Here is a 21,933-nt window from a genome sequence, read left to right on the forward strand (position 1 = left end):
GGAGAGAAGACCCCAGCGCATGCCGGAATGACGGTGACAGCACTGACCCACGGCACAGCAGGGCCCTGAGCATCTCAACCAGAGGCTAGGTTAAAACCAAAGCAAAAAAGCCACAACTCCAGTTTGTTCTTGCAAGGAATTCTCCTTCCCTCCCCTAAAAGCCCTGCTGAATGGAAAAGACCCTCCAACCCAGCCCTGGGCGGTGTGTACACTTTTTGGTCTACTTTTGTGACAAATAGTTTGGATTTCAAATCCCTTTCAACAGGCAAGGTCCCCAAATATTATTTGGTTTTCAGAATGAAGTTCGCCCAGGTGAATTCTGCTGATCAACATCAAAATTAACAAGTTCTACAGAAAGCAATTTATGGCCTATTTCATTATCTACTCTATTGAATAAAGAGCAGCAATATTTTAAGTGTTTTAAGTGGTTGAATTTTGTTCCAAATAAAAGGTTGGCTTGGGAGAGAACGCAGGAAACAAAGCATAGAGAGGAAAATATTTCTTTTTTTCCTGGTATTTCAGTAAAATAAGGTGCCAGTCAACCACTTTCCCAATATTACACATTTATGCAAAAAGAATCTCAAATTTAGCGCCCACACGTGGGTTTTTTTTAGCTAGATGAGGAAGTTGCAGTAGCGGAGACAGCTCAGCTCCCTCCCTCCACCCCGTGCGCCAGTGCCCAAACCAGACACACGGCTTTTAAAAGTCCTTAGAAAGCTTAATTTCAGTTAAACTGAAAGTTCTTACTCAAATATGGCTTTTCCACCTGTAAAACAGCTACATACAGCATAAACACAGCCCGTCTGTGGCACTGCCAATTGATAGCACGTTTTTGATGGTAGGAAGCTTTTCACACAGAAATAGCTTCAGAAGTCAGTAATTTTCATAGGGTTACACCACATCACTTTCACAACACATCCGAACGTTTTACGTGGCTTTATACACCAAACCTTGACTAAGAAGCAACAGGAAGAACAGCGAGATGCTTTGATGAATTGCACGACTGTCACCTTTTTCGGTAAAGCCAGCAATACAGTTTCTGCACAAGGACCCAGCCCTCTGCAGTCCCGCCTGCACCCAGCTGCACCGTGCCCTGGGACATGAGTAATGGCTCTCGCTAGTCAGCAAGAGGAGTCGCCTCATTCATGGTCTTCTCCAGCTAGCTTTTGGCAGGTTCTTCCAACTTGTGTGAATGCCATTAAACCTCAGTATTGAGTTTTGCTGAAAGAGCCTGTTCACCAATGACGTGGTAATCGCGGCCGAGTGCTAACTGCTGATGTTTTAATGGTGCTTGCAGCAGTTGATGCTCCAAAAGCACTCAGATCTGGTCCTAAACTTCATGGGATCTACTATGGCACCAGATGATTGCAGATCGCCAGAAATTATAACTGCATTTGGACTAATATTCCAAGTAATGACATACAGAATTAGTTACGGTCACTATTCCCAGCGCAGACACACGGCAGACTGAAAACTCAACTAATTCACTGACACAGGCATACAAATTGGAAAGCTCAATGCTGAAGAGACAACAAGACAGATCACAGGCTACTCATAAAACAAACACCATAGAAATGACACTGTAGAAAATAAATAAAATTAAAACCTCAGCATTATCCAATTCAATGGTAATCTGCCGGAAAAGAAAGAAGAGGAAGAATTGAAAGAAAGTGTTAGTAAGATAAATTACAAATAAATTCCATGTTAGGATCTTATAAATCATTTAACACTTTAATGCTGCAATCCAACATTGTGAGTATTTTACGGTCAGCACGAGCGACATTTGCAAGTGCCGGGATGCAGTGGGTTAGGGAACCGACACTGCTGGAAGCGCTGCGCTAGGCAGCTTCAGAGGCAGGATGAGCCCTGGCTTTGTTCCTGTGCCAAGTGACAAACCACGTGGGCTGGCTGACCAAGATCCAAGAACTTCACCCTTGGGCATAAGAGTCATCACCAGCATGAGCTGTGAGCAGCAGTAGGAGTGCAGAGGCTGGATTTCCAGTTTGGGAAGAGAAATGGAGTTTTAAAATGTAAGTCCTGCAGAACTGAGGCTAATCATCTGGTAGGCACCCAGAAAGACGTGTATGAATGACATGTTTCAGCAAAGTGAAAAACGCGGGTCTAGCCTACACTGTCAATGTAGTACAGTTTTCTGCCTATTAAATATACCACAGTATGCTACCCATCACTGACTGAACCTGAGCGCGTGCCAAGATGAGGAGTCTTTTAGCAATATGTAAAGCTTCGAGCCTTCCCACAAGCTTCTGTACATCTGTGTTCTCACCATGGTTTTTGCATGCTGCAGAGGAATCCCAGCTGTGGAATGAAGGCCTTTGCTAATGGGAGTGGACAACACTGCATTCTCATTATGTTTCCCACCTACAAAAGGGACAAGCGCACGGGCCAGGAGGGTGTGGCATTTTTATTACATGTGCTGGAAGATTGTGAGAGGAGGAGTACAATCTTTTTATAAATCAGATTGTACCAGCAAGCACCACATGGTATTACAGCAAAATCACACGCTATGCCAAAACTTCCATGGTGCTCTGCTGCTGAACACTACTTTGAAGTGACTGCTGTCAATTCTGTGAACATCTGACCTACAAGCAATAGTGCTTGCGTGATCAATATGCTGGTCACAAGATTAAGTTTTGCCACCTTTATGTATGTAGGGACTCCTGTATTTAGAATGGATGCATAACTTTTTTTTTTTACACTCCAGGATGATTTTAAAAACAAAAGGTATTGCCTTTTAAGTGGTGACTAAATACAGTTATATGAGTCACAAGGGAGAATAAATACGATTGCACTTCTCACAGCCAGACAGTAAAAGCTGTTCTACTACTACTAGCAGTCTATCTGTAAGCAATCAGCTGCTTTTTCATATTCGGAAATCCACTTCACAGGCAAGCATATTCTTATCTTGCGTTATGTAACTGATCTACTGTTTCAGAAATTAATGCATTTTCTACACTTTGAAGATTTTTAGAATCTTGTGGGGTTCTCCGTAGTCTGAATGGTGCAAGTTATGTTAACTGCATCTTCTAGAAATACTGCTTCACCCGAGTTGGCCAAATAAAGCCTAAGGAACTCCTGTAAATGAATTTCCTTTTAGAAAAATCTCCGAGTGGCATATTGCATTTGAGAGAAAAAAAACCTCAAAACTCTCATTTGGGTTTTGTTGGTGTATAGTATAGATAGTATATATCATCCACCCTTTCTATTACTTAAGGTTACCTTGGACAGTCTCTCCTGGCTGTTTTTAACAGAAGAATGTACACTGATGTGTTAACAAAGTGTAAACCCAAATCTATGATTACACTGAATCTTTTACATCCCCAGCTTCGGGCAACAGGAAATATCAGCACTCTACACTTGCTAAAGAGGATCAACTAGCCCAAGTCCCTTTTGTAGGAGCAGACTAACTTCTGCAGGCTACAACCAGTCCCCTTCCAGATCAGGCTCGTAATATATCACAGATGTCTTAGTAAAGGGACCTTGAGGAGAGGACAGAAGGTCTCCACAAGGCTTCATCTTGTGCTGGTATGACCCAGCACAAGATACTGCCACTTCAGCAGAAAAGGACAATGTGTTGGAAGTGGGTTGAAACCTGCAGTTGCTGCCCTTTCCTACCTACCCTGCTCCCCTTCTCACCCCGCATTTATATGCTTCTTTCTTGCAGCTGATTAGGGCATTCCCCCAAAGTCGAGTTTATTAAAAAATACTGCTACTGGAAAGTGAAAAAAAATCCCTAGGCAGGACTGAAGGTCTAGAGCAAAGCAGCAGCAGTGGCCAGAAGGCAGGCTGGACCTCTGACAGCCAAGAGATAGTAGCAGCACGTGGGAAGAATGTTCCCTGACAGGGCAGGAAGCACAGCACCGGCCATCCCTACCCTTCGGGCATTTTCCTAGGAGTCTCCACTCACTCACGCTGCTGTGTGCTCAGCTGGGTGTGCTCGGGTAACAGCCCACAGGCGTGCACGTGCACACCCACATGCACATAGCCGCCTCGCTGCATTTGCTCTCCCTCCTGCAGGTCCCCGTGCTCTGGAGTGCGAGCACCTGCCTCTTGCTGGACTGGCAACAGAGCACTGTGTTCTGCTCCTGCATCCTCCTCGTTCCCAGCTAGGCTAGCCAAAGCAGGGGTCATGTGCGACATCCCAGCTGGCCCAGCGATGCTACAGGTTCCTCTGTCTTCAGAGCATCTCCCTCCCTTGCAGCTGCAGCTATAGGTACAACGATAAACAATTATTATTATTACAAAACCCTCTTACCTCTAAAGCTTTTGCCTTTTTGTGTGATGAATCTAGCACTATGCAACAACTTTAACCCCTACAGCAAGTGAGAATTGGATATGAGACACCATCTGCTCCCGGGCACGGACTCCCAGTTGCAGTGAGCGTCCTTCCACACCACTGCTTCCCCCTGTCCCAACTGGCAATTCTCAATTGCTCACGAGCACATTCACTGGGAGAGTATATTGTTCTGTACATTTACTGTGTGGCATGGTAATAACCTAGGTTGCTTAAAAATGCATGAGATACCTTAGACTAGGATTTTGAGATTGACTGTAGGAATGCCTAGCTACACAAACATACATGCATATACACACTCTTCTGATGCAAACAGAGAATAGGTCTGTACCTACAGAAAAACGTTCTTCTCAACGAGACAAAGGAGTTGTATGTAGGAAAGGGAAAGAAAAAAAAACATGGGTGGGTGTGAACTATAGCTGGAAACAAGATGACGACTCAGTTGTATATAAATTAATCTACAGAATATCCTCTTGTTGCAAGGTTATGTGACCTGATGAAGAGTAACCTAGACCCAGAGAACAGATAAAGACGTTATATCCTTCATAAAGAAGTAACAAAATGAGATATTTTTACAGTGCCAGCAACCACAGGAATTACTTAAACTTGCAAGCCTAAAGTAGAAAAGCAAAAGAAACAAGCTTATCTTTCAAATTATATTTGAAGTTATTAGCTGACTAAAAATGTTTTGTTCCTGATCCAGTACAGAAGTGCTTACACATACAAAACACAGCTTGAAAGAGCGAGAATTTTATTTTTCTTTACTGAATAAAGATTGTGTTTAACACAGAATGACGAACTGTAAATTACGTTACCTTTTCTCCATAGCCTCTATCTTTGGTCATCATTTCCCTGAGTGTCTGTAATACTTTAATACATAGTTTCTCCTCATTCTCCTCCAGCAGCTGTTTAGTATGCTTTATTAACCTGAAAATAACCAATCAATCACAGCTCATTTTAGTACTAATATTCTAAAATGGGATAAGATATATGTGGCTATCTTACTTAATTGGTTTAAGCTGCAAACAAGTTTTATTATCATACCATTAAACAACCATCTTGGGAACATTCTCTCAAGAGTGACATTGAACCAGCTACCACGGGCTATGGTGAAACTGTGAAGGAAACTGCATCCCCCCCAGCAGGAAGACAGCCAGATAAAACCTTCTGCAGGCAGAAAGGAATCAGGGGAAGGGGCAGAGGGATTTAGGACTTGCTAGTCCTCAAAAACAAACACTTAACAGTAAGAAAGAAAACTATTCCACATACTACTTTGTTAAAAAATATACTGAGAGTCCTGGATAGCGCAATTAGAAATCCATCCTATCCAGCATTTGTTTGTTACTCTGGTATCTAGTTTTCATAAGCCTTCTATATAATCCATGCCTCCAGGAGGTGAGATCTGAGAAGCTGGATTCCGCTCTGAATTGACCTTGTAATATTTCCTTTTCTCCAAATTTGGGAGGCATCTGCATTGGGTGATGCACATATTAACAACTGATTCTGACATACTTACCCAGCACTAAGTGCTACAAGATCAAGTGCCTTGCAAACATTACTAGGGTTGAAGGCAGGGCTAGAATAACAGGGATTAGCTTGTAATTTTTTACTTGTTTAAACTACTGTTTATGACACTTCTATCCTGCAGCAAAGACAGAAATTTTTAAGCATTAGCTGTGAGAGCATGTCAAGCAGTGTTTCCCCATCCCCAAGAGCTTTCCCCCCCTTTCCCCCCAAGGACAAATTGCATTTACCGTATCATGAAATACTCTGCTTTACATAAAGCTGGCCAAGAGGGCACCATTCCACAGGGCATGGCAAAACTGGGAAAAAGCAAAATATAACAAAAACCCTCCCAACAAGCCAGACTTCAGGACAACTTACTTGCAAATGAAACCTCCACTTTCACATTTCCTCCTTGCATCTGTGTTCTCTGGGAAGAGCAGTTCAGGCCTATGAAGCACATCTACCAGTACTGATAACTCCGCCTGGACAAGAGGACGTAGGCGATCCTCTAAAGCTGACACTATGTCCTAGAATATAATCATATCAAGATTTTAAACAAACATTAAATACATATAAATGTATATGCAAATTAATTTCACAAACTGCAAAAGAGGGACAGGACAGTTAGGTCTCTCCTGCCCGGATAAACTAGATCAAAGACCTTAGGGTTTGGTCAGGTAGGACTTTCAGTTTTATCATTTAATAGTTGTCTTTAAAAGGGAAGCCCTGATTTCCAGCAGCCCCCTAGATTACTTAGTTCCCCTACCCTCTCCATCCTTGTAAGTGCTCTTGTTCATATAGGGGAAAGAGAAAAATGCAGATTCAGAGCTGCACTGAAACTCTGTGATAATGATCAGGTTACTTATGCTTACATGAACTGACAAAAAAAGTATTACTGTTAAAATTATGGAAAAAATAAAATTTTTCCCCTTTTCATCGATGTTTGGAAAGCTGTGGCTACCTTAAAATGAAACCACGTTTATCCTAATACTTAAACAAGCAGAAAATACTGAGATACCTCTTAAGCCAGAGAGGAAGTTTAGTCAAATTGAAACAGACAAATAGACAGGAGTGGATAAAGAGGGAGAAGCTATTTCAATGAGAAGGGGCTGGGCAGTGTTTTTACATTACATAATGTAAGTTTACTTTAAGTTAGTTAGAACTGTTTGCCAGAAAAAGCTTTTGGCCAGAGAATGAATCTTCAAAGGATAAAGGCATCATTCAAGATGATGAATTTCATTTGGTATAAAAAAAGGCCTTATTAAACTGTCTACAGATCTGAACATACAATTTAGCTATAACACATCAATGCCTATTTCTAACGAAGCATTATGTTTAAGTAGTCTTTTTAGCAAAACCAGTATGAGAACACACACACTTTGTTTCAGGGAATGACTGTGGCTGCAACTGGTTCACATGGAACCGATACATCTATTTCAAGCTCTGCAGTGGTTTCCACGCAGGGCTGTGGCATCTTTCATTGTACTGAGAGTTTTGGTGTACAAGGAGCAAAGCGCTGGAGGAGTTTGGAAGGCTGTGATGACAAAAAAGTCCTGTCTTATCAAATAAATATTACTAATGGTGGAACAAGAATACTTCAAGTACCACCAGCTTCAAACATCAACGTCACCTAGGATGAATACTTTTATACCCATTAGCCATGCACGTTCAATTACCTGTCTTGATAGAATGGTTTACATTTTATTTTATATACAGTATTACAGTATTATTATATTCAGCATCAGCTAACTTGATTACGGCGTGGCATTTTAACTAGTTAATTCATTCCCAAATGCCTTTCTACTTAGTAAATTCCTCCTTTTGTGTAGGCATGCAAATAAGTGCTTATCAAAGGAGGAAGGGGTGCTGTGTAGTCACCTGTAATCTTTCAATTATGTTTCGATAATCCCTGGAGGCAGCGAGCACCGAATCTCTGCGGGCAGCATTCCTTGCAGTCATTCGCCAGTTCATTGCAGTCTTCTGTACAATGTTATGAGATTTCAGGAAGAGATTGTTGACCTGACTGTCCAAGTCTACAGGAATTGCAATTGCGCGGCTTTTTGCTGCAACAAGCAAACGTTAGTAAGAATTGACTCCTTCAGCCCATGTATTACAACCAGTGCAGGAACAAGACAAGCTCTACTTGCAATTCCTTCTACAATCTGCTTTTTGTGCACTTTAAACAATGCAATGCTCAGTCGCCGTGTAATAGGTCAGACCTCTCTGTAGCATTATGTTTAAAGGCTTTCACACCTCAGAGCTGTTTACTGCCTTCAAAGTGCGGGAGTAGGTATCTGTCCATACACACACACTCCCAACATTTCATGCTAACACACATGTACATCTGTCCAACAGAATTTGGCCTCATATCCAGTACAAATTACTCTTCTTGCTACTAAAAGTGAAGCAAATTACTGGGAGGAGCGGCACAGAACTATTTCCCTGCTGCAGATCAGCAGGACTGCAGAGAGTTTTGAGGTTAAATGGAGAAAGCACTTCAGGTTACAGTGACAACACCTATTGCTCAACCATGACAATATATCAACGTAACTCTGGCTTTGTACTATGCCATGGCTCCAAGTTACCTGCGGGAAGTAAACTGCAGTTTCTTTTGGAAGGATGACATGTAAGCAGCAAATACTGGATGACCATGTTTGCAGCAGTTAGTTCTGACTACATCCATTTCTTACCTACATCTGAGAGGACCCGAATGCAGCTTTCCACTGATGCCTTTTGGCTTGGCATTAACCAGTTGCAATGGTACACTCTGAACACACCTTGCAGCAACTGTACAAACACAGGTTGGCGAGTCTAGGACATAAGGTTAAAGAAAAGACAATCAAACTCATCACACCATATTGAGATGTACCAGCATCACCTTGAGGTAATACCAGTTACCAGCTTCAGCCATGGCTCTCCACACCAGTCATTTCTAACTGGTCTGCATCCACTTGTTAGGCAACTTCATGTTGTAGACAGCATATCTACCACACAATCAGCAACTGAATGGAAAGGGTGGGAACGAAGGCTGGAAGGGAAATATTAAATAGATAGCTTCTAAAGCATAAAGCCTGAAGTAATTGAAGCCTGACTAAGCAAAGGAAATAAGCAGTCATCTTCATCTGTTTAATCAGAGTTATCAGCAAACCTGGCATACAAAGATTCTTCTTTTAACGTTGACCAGTAGCTGACTCAATAGTCCACAGGTAAATGGGACTTTGCTCTTGGCTAAAAGACAGCACAGCTCCAGAGCTGAAAACTCATCATGTCAAGTATTATTAGCTGGTATCTAATTTACTGAAGAAACCAGCTGTGTGTTTGTTACTTCCAACACGGGTAGTAGTTAGTGGTAAACACTACAGCTGCTATGGATCCGCCAAAATTAAGGTGTGGTTTTTAGCCCTGTGTTTCGCAAGGTGATCTTCCACTACAGATAGGTGAGGTACTCCAACACACACGTGCACACGAGCTCTGTTCTTTCATCTTTGCAACATCCCAACAATATTGACCAAAACTCCCTGTTTGGTTTTGTACAGTAATTACTTAGTAGAACAATTTATTTATTTTACCTGTAGAGGAAGGAGTATTTTAAGTATTTCAAATGAACCTACATTGAGAGGGAATACCCCATGTCCCTGTGCCTACCAGCTACGTAATGTTTCTATCAGCTAAGTGAACTACACCACAGTGCAAAGCCCACAAGACGTAGGAACCAGTGAAAAAATACCTCTTTTATTCTGGTCAAGATTAATGCCTGTTTGTAAGAAAAAAGTGGAGTTAGATGAAAAAGCCAAATCTATTAGATAATTAAATCTATTAGATCAATGCAAATAACACCGTTATGAAATGTACAAAAGGAGAATCAAAATTCAAGAACCAAAAATTACTAAGAGGCAAATACCTACTATCCTTTCTAGAAATAAGCCAAACACCGAGAACATGGCAGACAGTAGTATTCTCCAAGGGCACTGAAAATACCTGCACTTTTGGATTTAAGCCACTCACGTATTCCTTTCAGTTCACGTTTAAAGACTTTTCAGTCTTAGAAAGCTTCAAAGACATTTCATTTGCTTAAACTAGGTCAATAAATCAAATGAGAAATTTACTCCGTGTTCCACATGCCTCCAGCTACACTTGTGAAGGAAAGCCTTGGGCAGCAGCACCCTTAGGAGGCAAACAGGCTAAACAGTACTTGTTAAAGAGGGAAAGTTTTGGACAGCTGTTCTTTGAAAAGACGTATTTATGTTCTCCTAATTTTATATTATTTGAACCGCATGACAGACGTACAAGGTGTTCCTTGAACAAGCGAGGCTGTTCCTGACTCAAAGGAGGTACAATTTAAGTCGAGCAAGCCATAACATGAAAGAGCATGAGACAAGAAGAGGCTCGCATGGGAAGAAACGAGATGACAAGGTGCAGCAGAAAGGACGGGGAGTGACTGAATCCAAAGGCAATGCAAAGGAGAGTGGCAATGGTCACTCGCCTATGGAGACAACGGCACCAGATCAGGCAGCAGCAGCTGCAGATTGCCCTGCAGCATCTCAGATGGGAGGGAAAAATCCCACCCGGAGGAGTGATGTACACAGCCAAGTGGTCCAACGGGCTGTACTCCTCAGATGGGAGAGTCCCTGGTTATGGGCAAGAGTCTTGACAGGCAGAAAAAGGGAGAGAAACAGAGCTTTTAACTTAGAGATGTAGAGGAAAGATGAGTCTAGGATAAGACAGAACTATCAACTGAGATGGTAAGAGAGAGGTGAAATAAGTTACTTCATCCTGCTAGACAGAGGGAGAGATTGAGAAATTGCTGACAAAATCAACAGATCGCTAAAATATGATGGTAAGGAAGTGTATTCAAATGTTGTACACTCAGAGATGACAATTAAAAGCATGACAGGGAAGAGAGGGGAAGGGCAGAGCCCCAGGGGGACAAGGCTAACCTGATCTCAATTTCTCTTTTTCTTTTGATGAAGCTTTGACAAACTAGCATGGAAGCTAATACCGCAATAGCGGCTGACATTTTAAGGTCCCACAAGGAGCAAATCAACTGCTGGACTGCTCAGACTTGCGTGAGTTAACACAGAACCCTAATAAAGCTGCTCAGCCCAAACACAGCTGTTGCAGCTCCCTGTGCTCTCACAGGCAATGCCCACAGTTTGTCAGTTTAAGAGCATTTGAGCCAATCTCAAATGCAGCTCTGTTGCTTTCTGTGTGACTGTCTCCTTGTCTGAATAAGGAGGGCGGTCTAAGCCTGTGAGAAGCAGGGCTGTTGAATGCTAAACAGTTGGTAGATGAGGCTGGCCACTGGTCACCCAGACACGGGTCAAATACATGTCCTGACTCAAGGCAGGCAGACTGTCAACACAAGAGATACAGGTAGTCAATCAGGGAAAAGCAGGAACGTCACTGCTCATGCAGAGCAGAAGGAAGTCTTTAGCTGATGCGCAGTCATGCAGCAGTTTTATGTACCCTTCCCTGGAGCACTGCGGTCACCCAGGCAGCACACCACGATCCAAAGGGTTAACAAATTCTTTGATGAGGGACTGACACGTCAAATTGCCAGATGTCCTTTATGGCCACTTTTGGGAACCAGATGCCTCCTAACCTGCTACCAGTTGCATTCAATTACAAACCCGGAGTTTGCACTGTGAACAACTGCCTTTGGCACGATGAGGTTGCATCAAGTTTCAACAACTACCATACTCAAACTTCTGACAGACCTGCCAGGCACCTGACCACTCCACCCACACTCCTCCCAAAAAGTTATTTATGAATACATGAATGATGTTATCTTTGTGCTGCAGTACAAATATTAGGGCAATGTCTTGACACTGCTGTTGTGCAGTGGAAATCTCTACCTTCTGTCACTTCACAAACGTTCCAAGCTTCTCCTCCACGTTTCCCCAACTTTTGGAACATGACAAAAATTACTCAGCTTAATGAAACACACTAGAGCTTTTGGAATTTTTTTGTTTTTAAAGGAAATTAGAATCTTCCTATAAAAACATGCTTTCTTTAAACAATCACCTTTGCACCCTCTGTAATGCAACACCCCTTCCTCCCATCTGGAAAGCCTGCCACCAAAGCTTTCTCTTCCTTCTTCGTGGCACTGTGAAGAACTCCTTGCTGCTGTGCTGCTTTACCATTGCTGGCATGCCAAACTATCGCCGAGCAAAATTGCTTGTTTGCTCTCCTACATCTGCCCACATCATCTTATTCAACTGTACTCTGATCTAAGGCCGCAAAGAGAACCACCAGAGCCCTTAGATGCAACTGCAGTACAAAACATACAAAAAAAAAAAAATCCTTCATTTCCCTATTTGCAGTGTGATCTTCTCACCCGGAACCTGATAATGACACTTAGAAACTCTCTCCAAAAGACCTCTGTGATCTCAGTGGTAGTACAGAGTTGAATCTACTAATGAAGTAATGTGACACTTCAGCCTCTCTAGAAAAACATTTGTGCTCTGATCTATAAATCTTTCCACTTCTACAGCAAAAGAAGCAACCTGGTCACAAAGAATACTTATCTGCTCCCCCATTACAAACACATGTTTCTTTTTAACTGGTAAATGGAACCAAAATGGAATGAACATAATTGCATTTGCAGCATATTTTCACTTTTCTGTCTCTCTACATTTTCCTACCTGCAAAGTAGTGCTCTGATCAGAGAATGGGGAACTGAAGAAAGTGGTGACTATACTCATCACTATTTCTGTAACGTACTTCTCCAATATGGAGTCAGCATGCTTTCTGTCACTGGTGTTGTTACAAGCCTGCAAGACAATTCATTCTTAGGTCAGAAGCAGCTCAACCAAGGTAGATTAATGTGTGTTACAGACTGGAATTCTTGATTTCGCACTGTTCTAGTCACAGCAATTCCCTGCCACAAGGATATTTATGACACTTGGGTCTCTGGATTTCCAGCACGCACAAAAGCAGAAGCCCAACACCATTACTGTTTTAATGTGTTGGCATATAGCATGATTAGGAGGGAGGGAAAAAAAAAAAAAAAACAGAGTGCCTTAGAGGAAAGAAAGTAGTAGGGTAGGGAGGACTGAGGTGTAATGCTTTCGTATGGGGAAATACTTGGAATCCCAGGCAAAAAGCCATAGGGCCAAACAAATGCCAAGCGTGGAAAAAATTTGTCCTGACCTGCCAAAAATCCTTGACTATTGCTCGGGAAGGAGCTCACTATCCTGGCCAGAATAAGCAAGCCAGGTGGCAGAACAGAAAAAGTCATTAGACAAAAGAGCAGGGTGTGGGGTTTTTCTGAGGTTTGTGGGGGTTGGTTTTTTCCCTCTTTTTTTTTTCTTTTTAAAAGGAAAATATTAATGTGTTCCATGGAATATGACTAATGAGATCCACAGGCGTAAGGAAAAAGAAGGCACATATAAATTTGAAGGAACACAGTATTCAGGGTACTTATTGCCTTGATGCACTGTTATGTCTTATTCTTGCTGCTCTATACTAAATAGGTTCATTTAAGCTTTTTTAATTCAGTTCCTAGATACAGAAATCACTACCCGACAGATGTCAACCAGGAAGTTCTCAAATAGCTTCCACATATGATTACTGGTGTAAATCTCTTTCATTTCTACTTCTGTGTCCACGTAGCAATGATTCAAGAAGTTGATGTACGCAATTTTGACCTAAAAGTAGAGAAGAAAAATTACCATTAAAAAATAAAAACCTGGATGGTATTATGAATGAATATAATGTCACATTAAAACTGCTATATAAATAATTTGTGATTCTACTTCTTTTTATTTAAGCACCGCTGAAATTTAATGCCATGAATAGCAAGACATCATCCAATAAAAACTACCCGGATTATTGCAGACAAAACGTCAGCATAAGAATAATTTCCAGTTCTGCAGAACCATCTGTTCAAGGTTAGCTACATACTCCATAAACCTCCCTGCCTCAAGAACCCTATAAAACAACCAAGTATGGCATCACATCCCCAGTTTAAGGGCAAGGAAACAAGTATAAAAGGCTTTAACTTGACTATCCAGATTCCCTGGGGTTGCTGATAGCAGAACCAAGGAAGGAATCCAGTTTCCCAGCTCACAGCTTACTGTCCACCTGCACCACCACCCTTCCCAGGCCAGACTCAGCAACAACATCTCTCTCGCCCAAAGCCAGCACATTTCAAATACATATAGGCCAGTGCCTCCAAACAGCCCTCACCTCAGGTATGCAATCCTCGTGGGTTACTACCCTAACAATGTCATCCAAAGGAAGAAGGGAGTTGCATTTTATTTCTGTGTAGACATTTTTGCCTTCTGTGCATACAGCAAGCAGTTCTACTAAGTGGATGTGGTACATCAGTGGGCTGTTTTCATCCATCCGATCTCTCTCTGATCTCATCATTTGCACCAAAGTCTGGAAGGAGGCTCTGTCATTGTAAAACACTAGGACATCTTCTCCTGCATTCACCAGCTACCGAGAAAGAAAAATATTCCATCAGCAGATCAAAGCCCGTGCATCTCCCTGCAGCATCCTCCCCTAATCTGTGGGCCAACTGTTACAGTGCAAATCCCGATTAGGTATTCTTTAGACACTTAAAAGGAGTGCAGCCCACCAAGTCAGCTGGGCATTCCTCTTGTGCTCCCTTCATGGGATAGAGAGCTCAAGTATGACATTTTCTCTTAAAGAATTTACCACTTCTGAACTGCTGAAGAACTTCAAAGTCAGCCCAACTGACTGCTTAGACAGAAGTTGTGCCAAGAAGCTTGTGACTTTCCATTGTGCTTTTTTATTTCACATATATTGCCTCAGCTGACTTTTTAATACAGCTAGCTGTAGACATACCATTTTGTTCAGAGAAACGCCCCAGGGGCACGCCGGATGGGAGGACTGCAGGGCTCAGTAATTCCACCCTTCTGAACAAACATCATCAATTTTCCAAGGCTAGCGAGTGACATGTTAAGTCACACACTGAAGATTTCTATCAGCTTCACATTTGAGACCAGATGGCCACATTTTCAGAGCAGTTCAGACCTCCTCTAACTCCATGAAGGGAAGGAGAATGAGCAAACCAAGACCTGCTCTGGGCTAGGCACTTCTGAGCATGCAACTGGAGGAATCTGAAGCTGTCTTCCCGCACGGTTTACGGCAAACAGCTAGATAAAACACAGAAGGCAACCCCCTTTTCTCAGCCGCTGCTGACCCCCATGGAGGCTGATTGCTGAGCATCTCACAAACTCAACTCTGTGTTAAGCAGCTAACGAAACCATTTTTAAACTGAACGACAAAATACGGAAGACCTTCAATGAATCTAGTAAGATTGATAGGCAAAAGCCAGAGCTTGACAAATCTGATCCTCGGGCTCCCCCTGCTGAGGAGGCCAATAAAAATCCTCTCAGACATGCAAATACACTGTCAAACAGATCACGTCCAATATCCAACTTAAAAGGATTGATTCACCCTTCTGTTACCTCTCCCTTCTGTCTTGACACTCCAATTTCCCAGTTACCTACACACCTAAATTTCTGAAGACCCACATACTTTTCCCCCTTCAGCACTTAAACAATTGAATATATAGGTCTTGGTAAGATAAGAAATTCCCATCAAAATGCTCTACTATCATGGTAAAATTTTCCTTCATTAGTGATCTTGAAATTAAACTATTTCTATTCTACCCAATTTTGCTAGAGAAAGGCACCCTTGCTTCATAAGCCCACCTATACTCTGCCCTGTAGAGGCCTGGAAAATAACTTGTAAGTATCATTAATAACCAACCACTTGTTATAACCTATAGGTGAAAAGCTCAGAAAGCTCTCAGTCACAAAAAAGCCTATGCTTTCTGGTAGCTGTATGCTCTTTTTGCATTGTGAGAGCTAACTGTCAGCTTCTTGGCAGTCCCAGAAGCGAGAGGATCAATTTGTCATTTTCACCAAATGGTATGTGAAAGCTTCTGTTCAGACCTTGCAAATCTCTGCAGCTCTCACCTCAGCCATTACCATATCTTGGCATTTCTTAATGAATTTTCCTTCTGCCTTGACAATTGTCTGCAGGAACTTTATGTACTGAACATTTCTGCCATGTGTTTCGATACAGTGGACAAAGTGTTGAACAACGCGTTCATTAATCTCACTGCAAAGCTGGAAGTTGTTCATGAAAATGTGCTGCATTGTTACTGCTTCCAGAATCTAATGGAGGGAAAGAAAGAAAGAAAGAAATTAGAAAATAAACAAACCACCAAACCCACACAGAGGTCAGGATAAAGTCAACACAACTGAAAAGAACATTTCTGAGGACCTAATCTTTCAACACAATGGCTCGTATCAAAGCCTATTTTTCAGTCCATTTCAGCTGCTTGAACTTTCTACACTGAAATGGTCTTAAACAAACAGATCTTGCCAACTTTCGAGGCTTCAAAATGAAAACAAAATGTGACCCCTTCAACCAATCTTGCATCAGAACAGGCCCAGAGGCGATCACCAAGGACAATCCATTCTCTTTTCTTGCTAGGGAAAAAAAATAAATCAAGGCATGAGGTTATTCTTACCCCTGGGTTAAGGAACAGGTTTATGTGCTTGTGCAGCAATGCCTGGTTCTGTTGGTTCCCAGCACAAAAGTTCTGTAAAAACTCGTGTGCAAGCTTCATTATCTCCTGCATCCTCGTGTCTTCAGCCTGTGATTGCATGACAAATAAGATGAGGTTAAAAAGAATCCGAAGGTTCACTTTCAGGTGAGTACTGGATGAGCCGCAGCTCCAGCTCTGCAAGGGAACTGTCACGTCTCTCTCACACTCCAAAGAAAAACAAACCTCCACCCAGTTCACAGACATTAGGGATGAGTTTGGCCTGCTTCACAGTTTTAAAGACCATCAAAAATAAAGACCATGATAGAAGTTACAGTAGTTTATTCTCTAAAATTGCATACTCCATGGCCAAGCCTGCCAGCAACGTGCTTTAGTCACTTTTACACTTCTGAACATACCAGTATGTTGGCCAAACCACACATCATCACCTTGGGGCTACACAGGAAAATTGCCATGTTCCACTGAAACGCATTTCGGCAGTGACAGATAGGTCGTTCATGGCAAAGAAGAGATAGAAAGTTATTATTGCAACAGTTAAGCCCAATTTATATTCACTGGAATCTGCACACTACTTGCATGCTTCCAAGTACAGTTCAGGAATCAGTGCCTTTCCTCTGACATCAGTGTTGATTACCAATCCACTGATGGTATAAAATGCAGTTTGGAAAATTAGTGCTGCTTTTATTTTTAAGGAGTTTCATATATTTCCAAGGTTTAAACACCTTCCACACTGCCTGTGCAATATGTATTCACACATATGGGACAGAAAGGTGACAAGGGTGTTGGAGGGTGTTTTTGCTGCCAATTTTTTAGCAAAATATGAAGCAAGACAGCATGACACTTAGATTAACGTTAATCAAAGCTACTGTCTAGAATTACTGGTTCTCAGAAACCTGTAGAGTTTGGAACACAGGACAGCAGAGTGACTGGGAAAATGTGAAGAGCTCCCCTTGCCTATGCAATGATAAGTACGTGTCACCTGTGACTAATGGGCAGCCAACGCCATGAACTCAGGGAGTGCTTCGTCAGCACAATGTGGTACTGTGCAAGCTCAAACCATACAGCAACCCAGTCAAAGTGGGCTTCAAACTGCACCGCTGACATTACATGGCAGTCTGATATGGCTAATTATGACCAGCAGTCCTTGCCTGGAGAGCCAGTTGATATTTATTCATTTCTAAGGGGGAGTTTGGGACCCTACAACTGGGGGGGTCCTGTGTCTAACTACTGGGCAGACCTGCCAATAAATCCCACAGGCACTAGGCACCCTTGTTTCCCTTAGTGTTCCTAGGATGGCTGTCATACAGCTACCTTGCAGCAATAACGAGGGTCTTGCTTCCACCGACACAGGTTAACTTCAAGGCAGCACGCACCTCCCATGAAAAGCTGAGAGTTGAGCCTTGGTCTTACTCTGAGTTACGATGGACAAATATTTCTTCAGGAAATAGTGCATAACACTGTCTATTCAGAGACTTCAAACAAAGCTTATATAAACTCCCCATTATTTCTGAAGTGTGGATATTTCATAGACTATGTGGCTACATAAAATAGCCTCTGTGAATCCAATATAAAGGTAGAAGATCCAGGAAGATTCAAAGGAGGTATTAAAAGTCTGTCAACATGACATGAAGCAAGGCGACAGATGTACAGAAACCCAACCTTTTCATAAGGGATCTGCAGCAGCTCCAGCACAACCGCATGAGCTCCCATGTTCCTCAGAAGTCGCTGCTGCTGCTTACGGCTTTTCCTGACCGAGGCGCTTTCCTGAACACAAAGCTTGCTGAGCCGCAGCAGGATCTGGAGAAGAGACTTGCCTTAGAGCTGAAATTCTGGGCTTTATTTCAGAGCATGCCAGGTGGCTCCCAGAGAGCAGCAACAGTGAAAAATGCATCTGCATGGACCGGTGCTGCTCTAGGCAGCAAATCAGGTTTTGGGGTCTCAAGGCAAGGAGCTAAGGCCAGGCTAAGTCCTGGGCGCTCCTGCAACATCAGTAGAGGTGCAAAAGGACCGAGCTGGAACTGAGAGCCACCGGGAAACATGGGGGCAGAAGGCAGCGATGGTGTCTGCTCCCCCTCGAGCGTCAGCCACCACCCCCTTTGCCACCCCTCCGGGGACGCAGCAGCCAGCACAGCCTTGCGCCACTCGGCACAGGCAAGGGAAGCAGTTTACTGGCCTGGGCACCATCCATGGCATCTCTGACTAGGGCTTCTCCTGCAGAATGCAGCCGTGTCAAGTGAACTCGGCATCGGGCTCTGCAGTACAGAGCCACAGAAAGACCATTAGCTCACACCACACCAGTGCCAACGCATGCTTTTTGTCTGGTATTTTTAAAATTAAATTTCAACAGCATGGTGGTTTTGAGTGCAAGATACTCAAGACAGGGCAAATGTAATAGCTTCTCCACTTGCTTACTTCCTTCGTAGCCTTTAACAATAAAAATATTGTGTTACCATTGAAACAGCAGCAAAATGTCGTGTTTCTCACTAATCCATTCTTAAGGAAAGAATACACATCGTGCTTATTATATTCCTGGCTTCTCATTCAAGTTGGGCTTTGTTATTACTCAGCAAATAGTTTCCACAATGGAAGAGTGACTCAGACTTTCCTGGGTGTCTGTCTCTGACTGCAGCTCTCCAGAGCTGTATTACTCATTTACACTTCCATTTAACTAAGAAGCAGCAAAGTTTTACCTCTTTTACTACACGGTAGTTGTAGCTGCTAGTACTTTCAGGCTTTTGGGACTTGCCGTGACCTTCCTGAGGATAAAATCAGACAATTTATTAGTAACTTATACTATTGTCTTCATTAAGTCTAAAATTACCGTTCTAGGATAGTGCCTGCTCTCTTCCTGGAAAGTAGTGTCATCCTTCAGTTTTCTGACAGTCTCAGAAAAATACATATAATTATCCTGTTAAGTCACATTGACCTCTATAACATAAAATAAGGTGAGAGTGGGATGATTTTAGAGACAGCAACCTCCTGTCCTTTCCTTTGCTTGTCACATTCTATCTGTAATCAAGTCTCCCCCAAAAAAACTTCGTACTTTCTCTCCCTCTCTACTATTATTAAACTGTCATTGCCTAGATATCAAGAGATGCCTCACAGTACTACGCACAAGGAAAGCAACAAGTAAATTACTTTTATTTACTTCCAACAATAAATGTTCATAACCCAGGGACTATTTCTTGAATTCCCTCACCCAGTCTTTTCTATTTGATTGCAAATTATATAGAGGCAAAAGGCGTTTAATTAGTTCTAAGCCAGATGTGCATGCCAAGAAAGTCCCGTATTATCAGGTACAGATACAGCACCATTCTCTCTGTCATTTAATCACAGTGCCATGATTCAAAATGCATCACCTGAGCAGTTTACAGCCCTTAACATTATTTGAGGTACTTCTGACCATACAAAACTCATGCAATCTGTCAGTGCTGAAAGGACACAAATCAGGAGCCAGAGCAAACCCAAACCAACTGCTCTGTTAGAGAGCCTAAAGATGACGCTTCAGTGGCTGCTAGTCCTGAGCAGTTTCCACTTGAGACTAAATTGGTACCAACAAGCTCAAGTTCTCCTCTTATTCTTGCCTTAATCTAAAAGCAATACAGATAGCCTCACCAGGCTATGCAGTGTGCTAGAAAGATGGGGTTTTTGTCACATTTCTGGAAACAGTTACATCTTCATAAAATATTAACACATGAATTTGTGCAAACACAACCTAATTACCTCTTTTTTCTTGTGTTCGTTTTCACCTTGCACTCCATCCATTGTCTCATCAGGACCTTGGCCTTTGTAGACCCAAAGCTCCGATTTTTCCACGATAGACCTCAGCTGGTCCAAATCTTGTTTTATCTGCTTGTAGTTGTCAACATCTTGGCTGGTAACAAGCAGTTGAACCTTACATGAATGCAATCCATTAGTTGCACAAAAGGATTGTTTTTAGCTGCAACATATACATTCAGGTGAGGAACAACACTCTTAATACACACACATACCTGCTTAAAAGCTTGAAGGACTTCTTGTCTCTGACTAAAGTGCCGGAAGAGTAGCTGAAGTGCTCCAGACACCAGAGGAGGATAATCATGCATTGTTAAATGCAGCAAAACTCTGAGAAATGTTCTGCCACCATGATCATCCAAATCCAGTGGTGTATTCTCCTCACTGAAAACAGAGTGTAGGTGTTAACTAACATACTAGACTGAATCTCCCGGCAGGTTCTTAAGTCCAGTCAGCGGTGGCAGAAAACCTTTTTTCTTACTTTTAATTAAGGGGGAAATTTATCAAAACAAGTGTTATCTTAAGACACACAGGGTTTTTTGGTGTACTGCTTAATAGGGAGGCTATTCCAGAATCTCATTAATCATGGTTCACTCAGCTTACATTATCCAACTTACATTTTCCGGGGTCAAACTATGCCAAAATATTTGTCCCTATGTCAGCCTATTGCTCAAATAGTTCTTGCCCATTCCTAGTCCTTTCTCACAATTTCTGAAATACCCCCCCCCCCCCCCCCCCAGTATCCAGGTTGCAATGCTAATTATGTCAAGCACTTAAAATCCTCCTCTTCCCTCTCTTTCCCCTGCACCTCTTTTCTGAGCATGAGAAACTCATGTTGTTGGTTTTTTTTTTCCTATCAGTGCCCCTTGAATCTTTTCTGTATTCTGCTTCCAAGTGAGTCTGCACGCTTACATTAAAAATTCTGGTTATTAATTCTGTAACTGAATCTCTCTCTCCCCTTCTGCCTTAATTTAAGAAATCAGTTATCTTAGGTTTACAGAAAACAACTGCAGCTCTGAGCAGCTTAAAGACAAGCTCAAGTACTTGGAGTCTGTCACTGACTTGCTGTCCTGTGATTTAAGAAAGGATATAAACTGCTCCGGAAGGCAGGCAGGTATGGAAGGTACAGCTTGCTTTGTTCTGTCATGCATGTGCAGTTTAATGCTGCATTATACAAAAAAAAAAAGATAGCTAAATATATATCTGTCTCAGTAGATGTTCCAATCCTTGCCTACACAAACTTTTCCACCTAAGATTTTACTGCAGCATTCAGCTTAGATGCACTAATCCTCCAATTTGGCTTTCACCCACACAAGTGAAGCCCTCCCATGAAGATCTTTCTGGCTGAAGGACCCCTGTCCCTTATCTGTGGCTTTTAATCCAAATGGACACTACTTTGAGCTGTATCAAAGGCATTTCAGGAAAATGAAGCTTAGGTAACCGTGACAGCTGTTTCCAATCTTTTTCCCAGTTACCACCTCACTTCCAACTGCAATCCCCACTCCTTGGGAGCCCCGAGGGCTGCAGCCTGGGAACTCCTGAGCTACCCCTTGATTAGCACTAGTGAAGAGATACTTTCCTTCCGCCAAAGATCCCCTCGGCTTGTTCTTCAATATGTTCAAAGTCTAGGGCTCCTGAGAAAATAATGAGACACATACATTATGTCAGAGTTGCAGCAAAGATGTTTGTGCAGCCTAAAAACATTTTAAACGGCAAGTGGTGATGTAGGTGTAAGCAAGGGGGTCATAACAAGCTGAAAGGAATGCCGAGAGATTACTGAAACAGCCTGCTA

The 21,933-nt window shown here is 42.4% G+C and overlaps 1 protein-coding gene across 1 annotated transcript in view; it reads right to left on the bottom strand.

Moving 5' to 3' along the window:
• The window catches only part of ITPR1 (inositol 1,4,5-trisphosphate receptor type 1), a 180,303-nt gene that overhangs the window by 79,138 nt on the left and 79,232 nt on the right, over positions 1 to 21,933 (bottom strand). The window contains exons 25-38 of the mRNA XM_075513607.1: positions 21,717 to 21,775; positions 20,360 to 20,521; positions 20,091 to 20,261; positions 19,058 to 19,123; positions 18,027 to 18,164; positions 16,332 to 16,457; positions 15,772 to 15,972; positions 14,009 to 14,260; positions 13,342 to 13,467; positions 12,463 to 12,591; positions 8,509 to 8,629; positions 7,697 to 7,881; positions 6,197 to 6,345; positions 5,128 to 5,239 (exon numbers count right to left, since the gene is read on the bottom strand). Coding sequence (XP_075369722.1) covers positions 5,128 to 5,239; positions 6,197 to 6,345; positions 7,697 to 7,881; positions 8,509 to 8,629; positions 12,463 to 12,591; positions 13,342 to 13,467; positions 14,009 to 14,260; positions 15,772 to 15,972; positions 16,332 to 16,457; positions 18,027 to 18,164; positions 19,058 to 19,123; positions 20,091 to 20,261; positions 20,360 to 20,521; positions 21,717 to 21,775 — 1,997 coding nt within the window. The remainder of the gene's footprint in view (positions 1 to 5,127; positions 5,240 to 6,196; positions 6,346 to 7,696; positions 7,882 to 8,508; positions 8,630 to 12,462; positions 12,592 to 13,341; positions 13,468 to 14,008; positions 14,261 to 15,771; positions 15,973 to 16,331; positions 16,458 to 18,026; positions 18,165 to 19,057; positions 19,124 to 20,090; positions 20,262 to 20,359; positions 20,522 to 21,716; positions 21,776 to 21,933) is intronic.

The sequence above is a fragment of the Mycteria americana genome, chromosome 11 (genome assembly GCF_035582795.1).
Source record: "Mycteria americana isolate JAX WOST 10 ecotype Jacksonville Zoo and Gardens chromosome 11, USCA_MyAme_1.0, whole genome shotgun sequence".
Lineage (NCBI taxonomy): Eukaryota > Metazoa > Chordata > Aves > Ciconiiformes > Ciconiidae > Mycteria > Mycteria americana.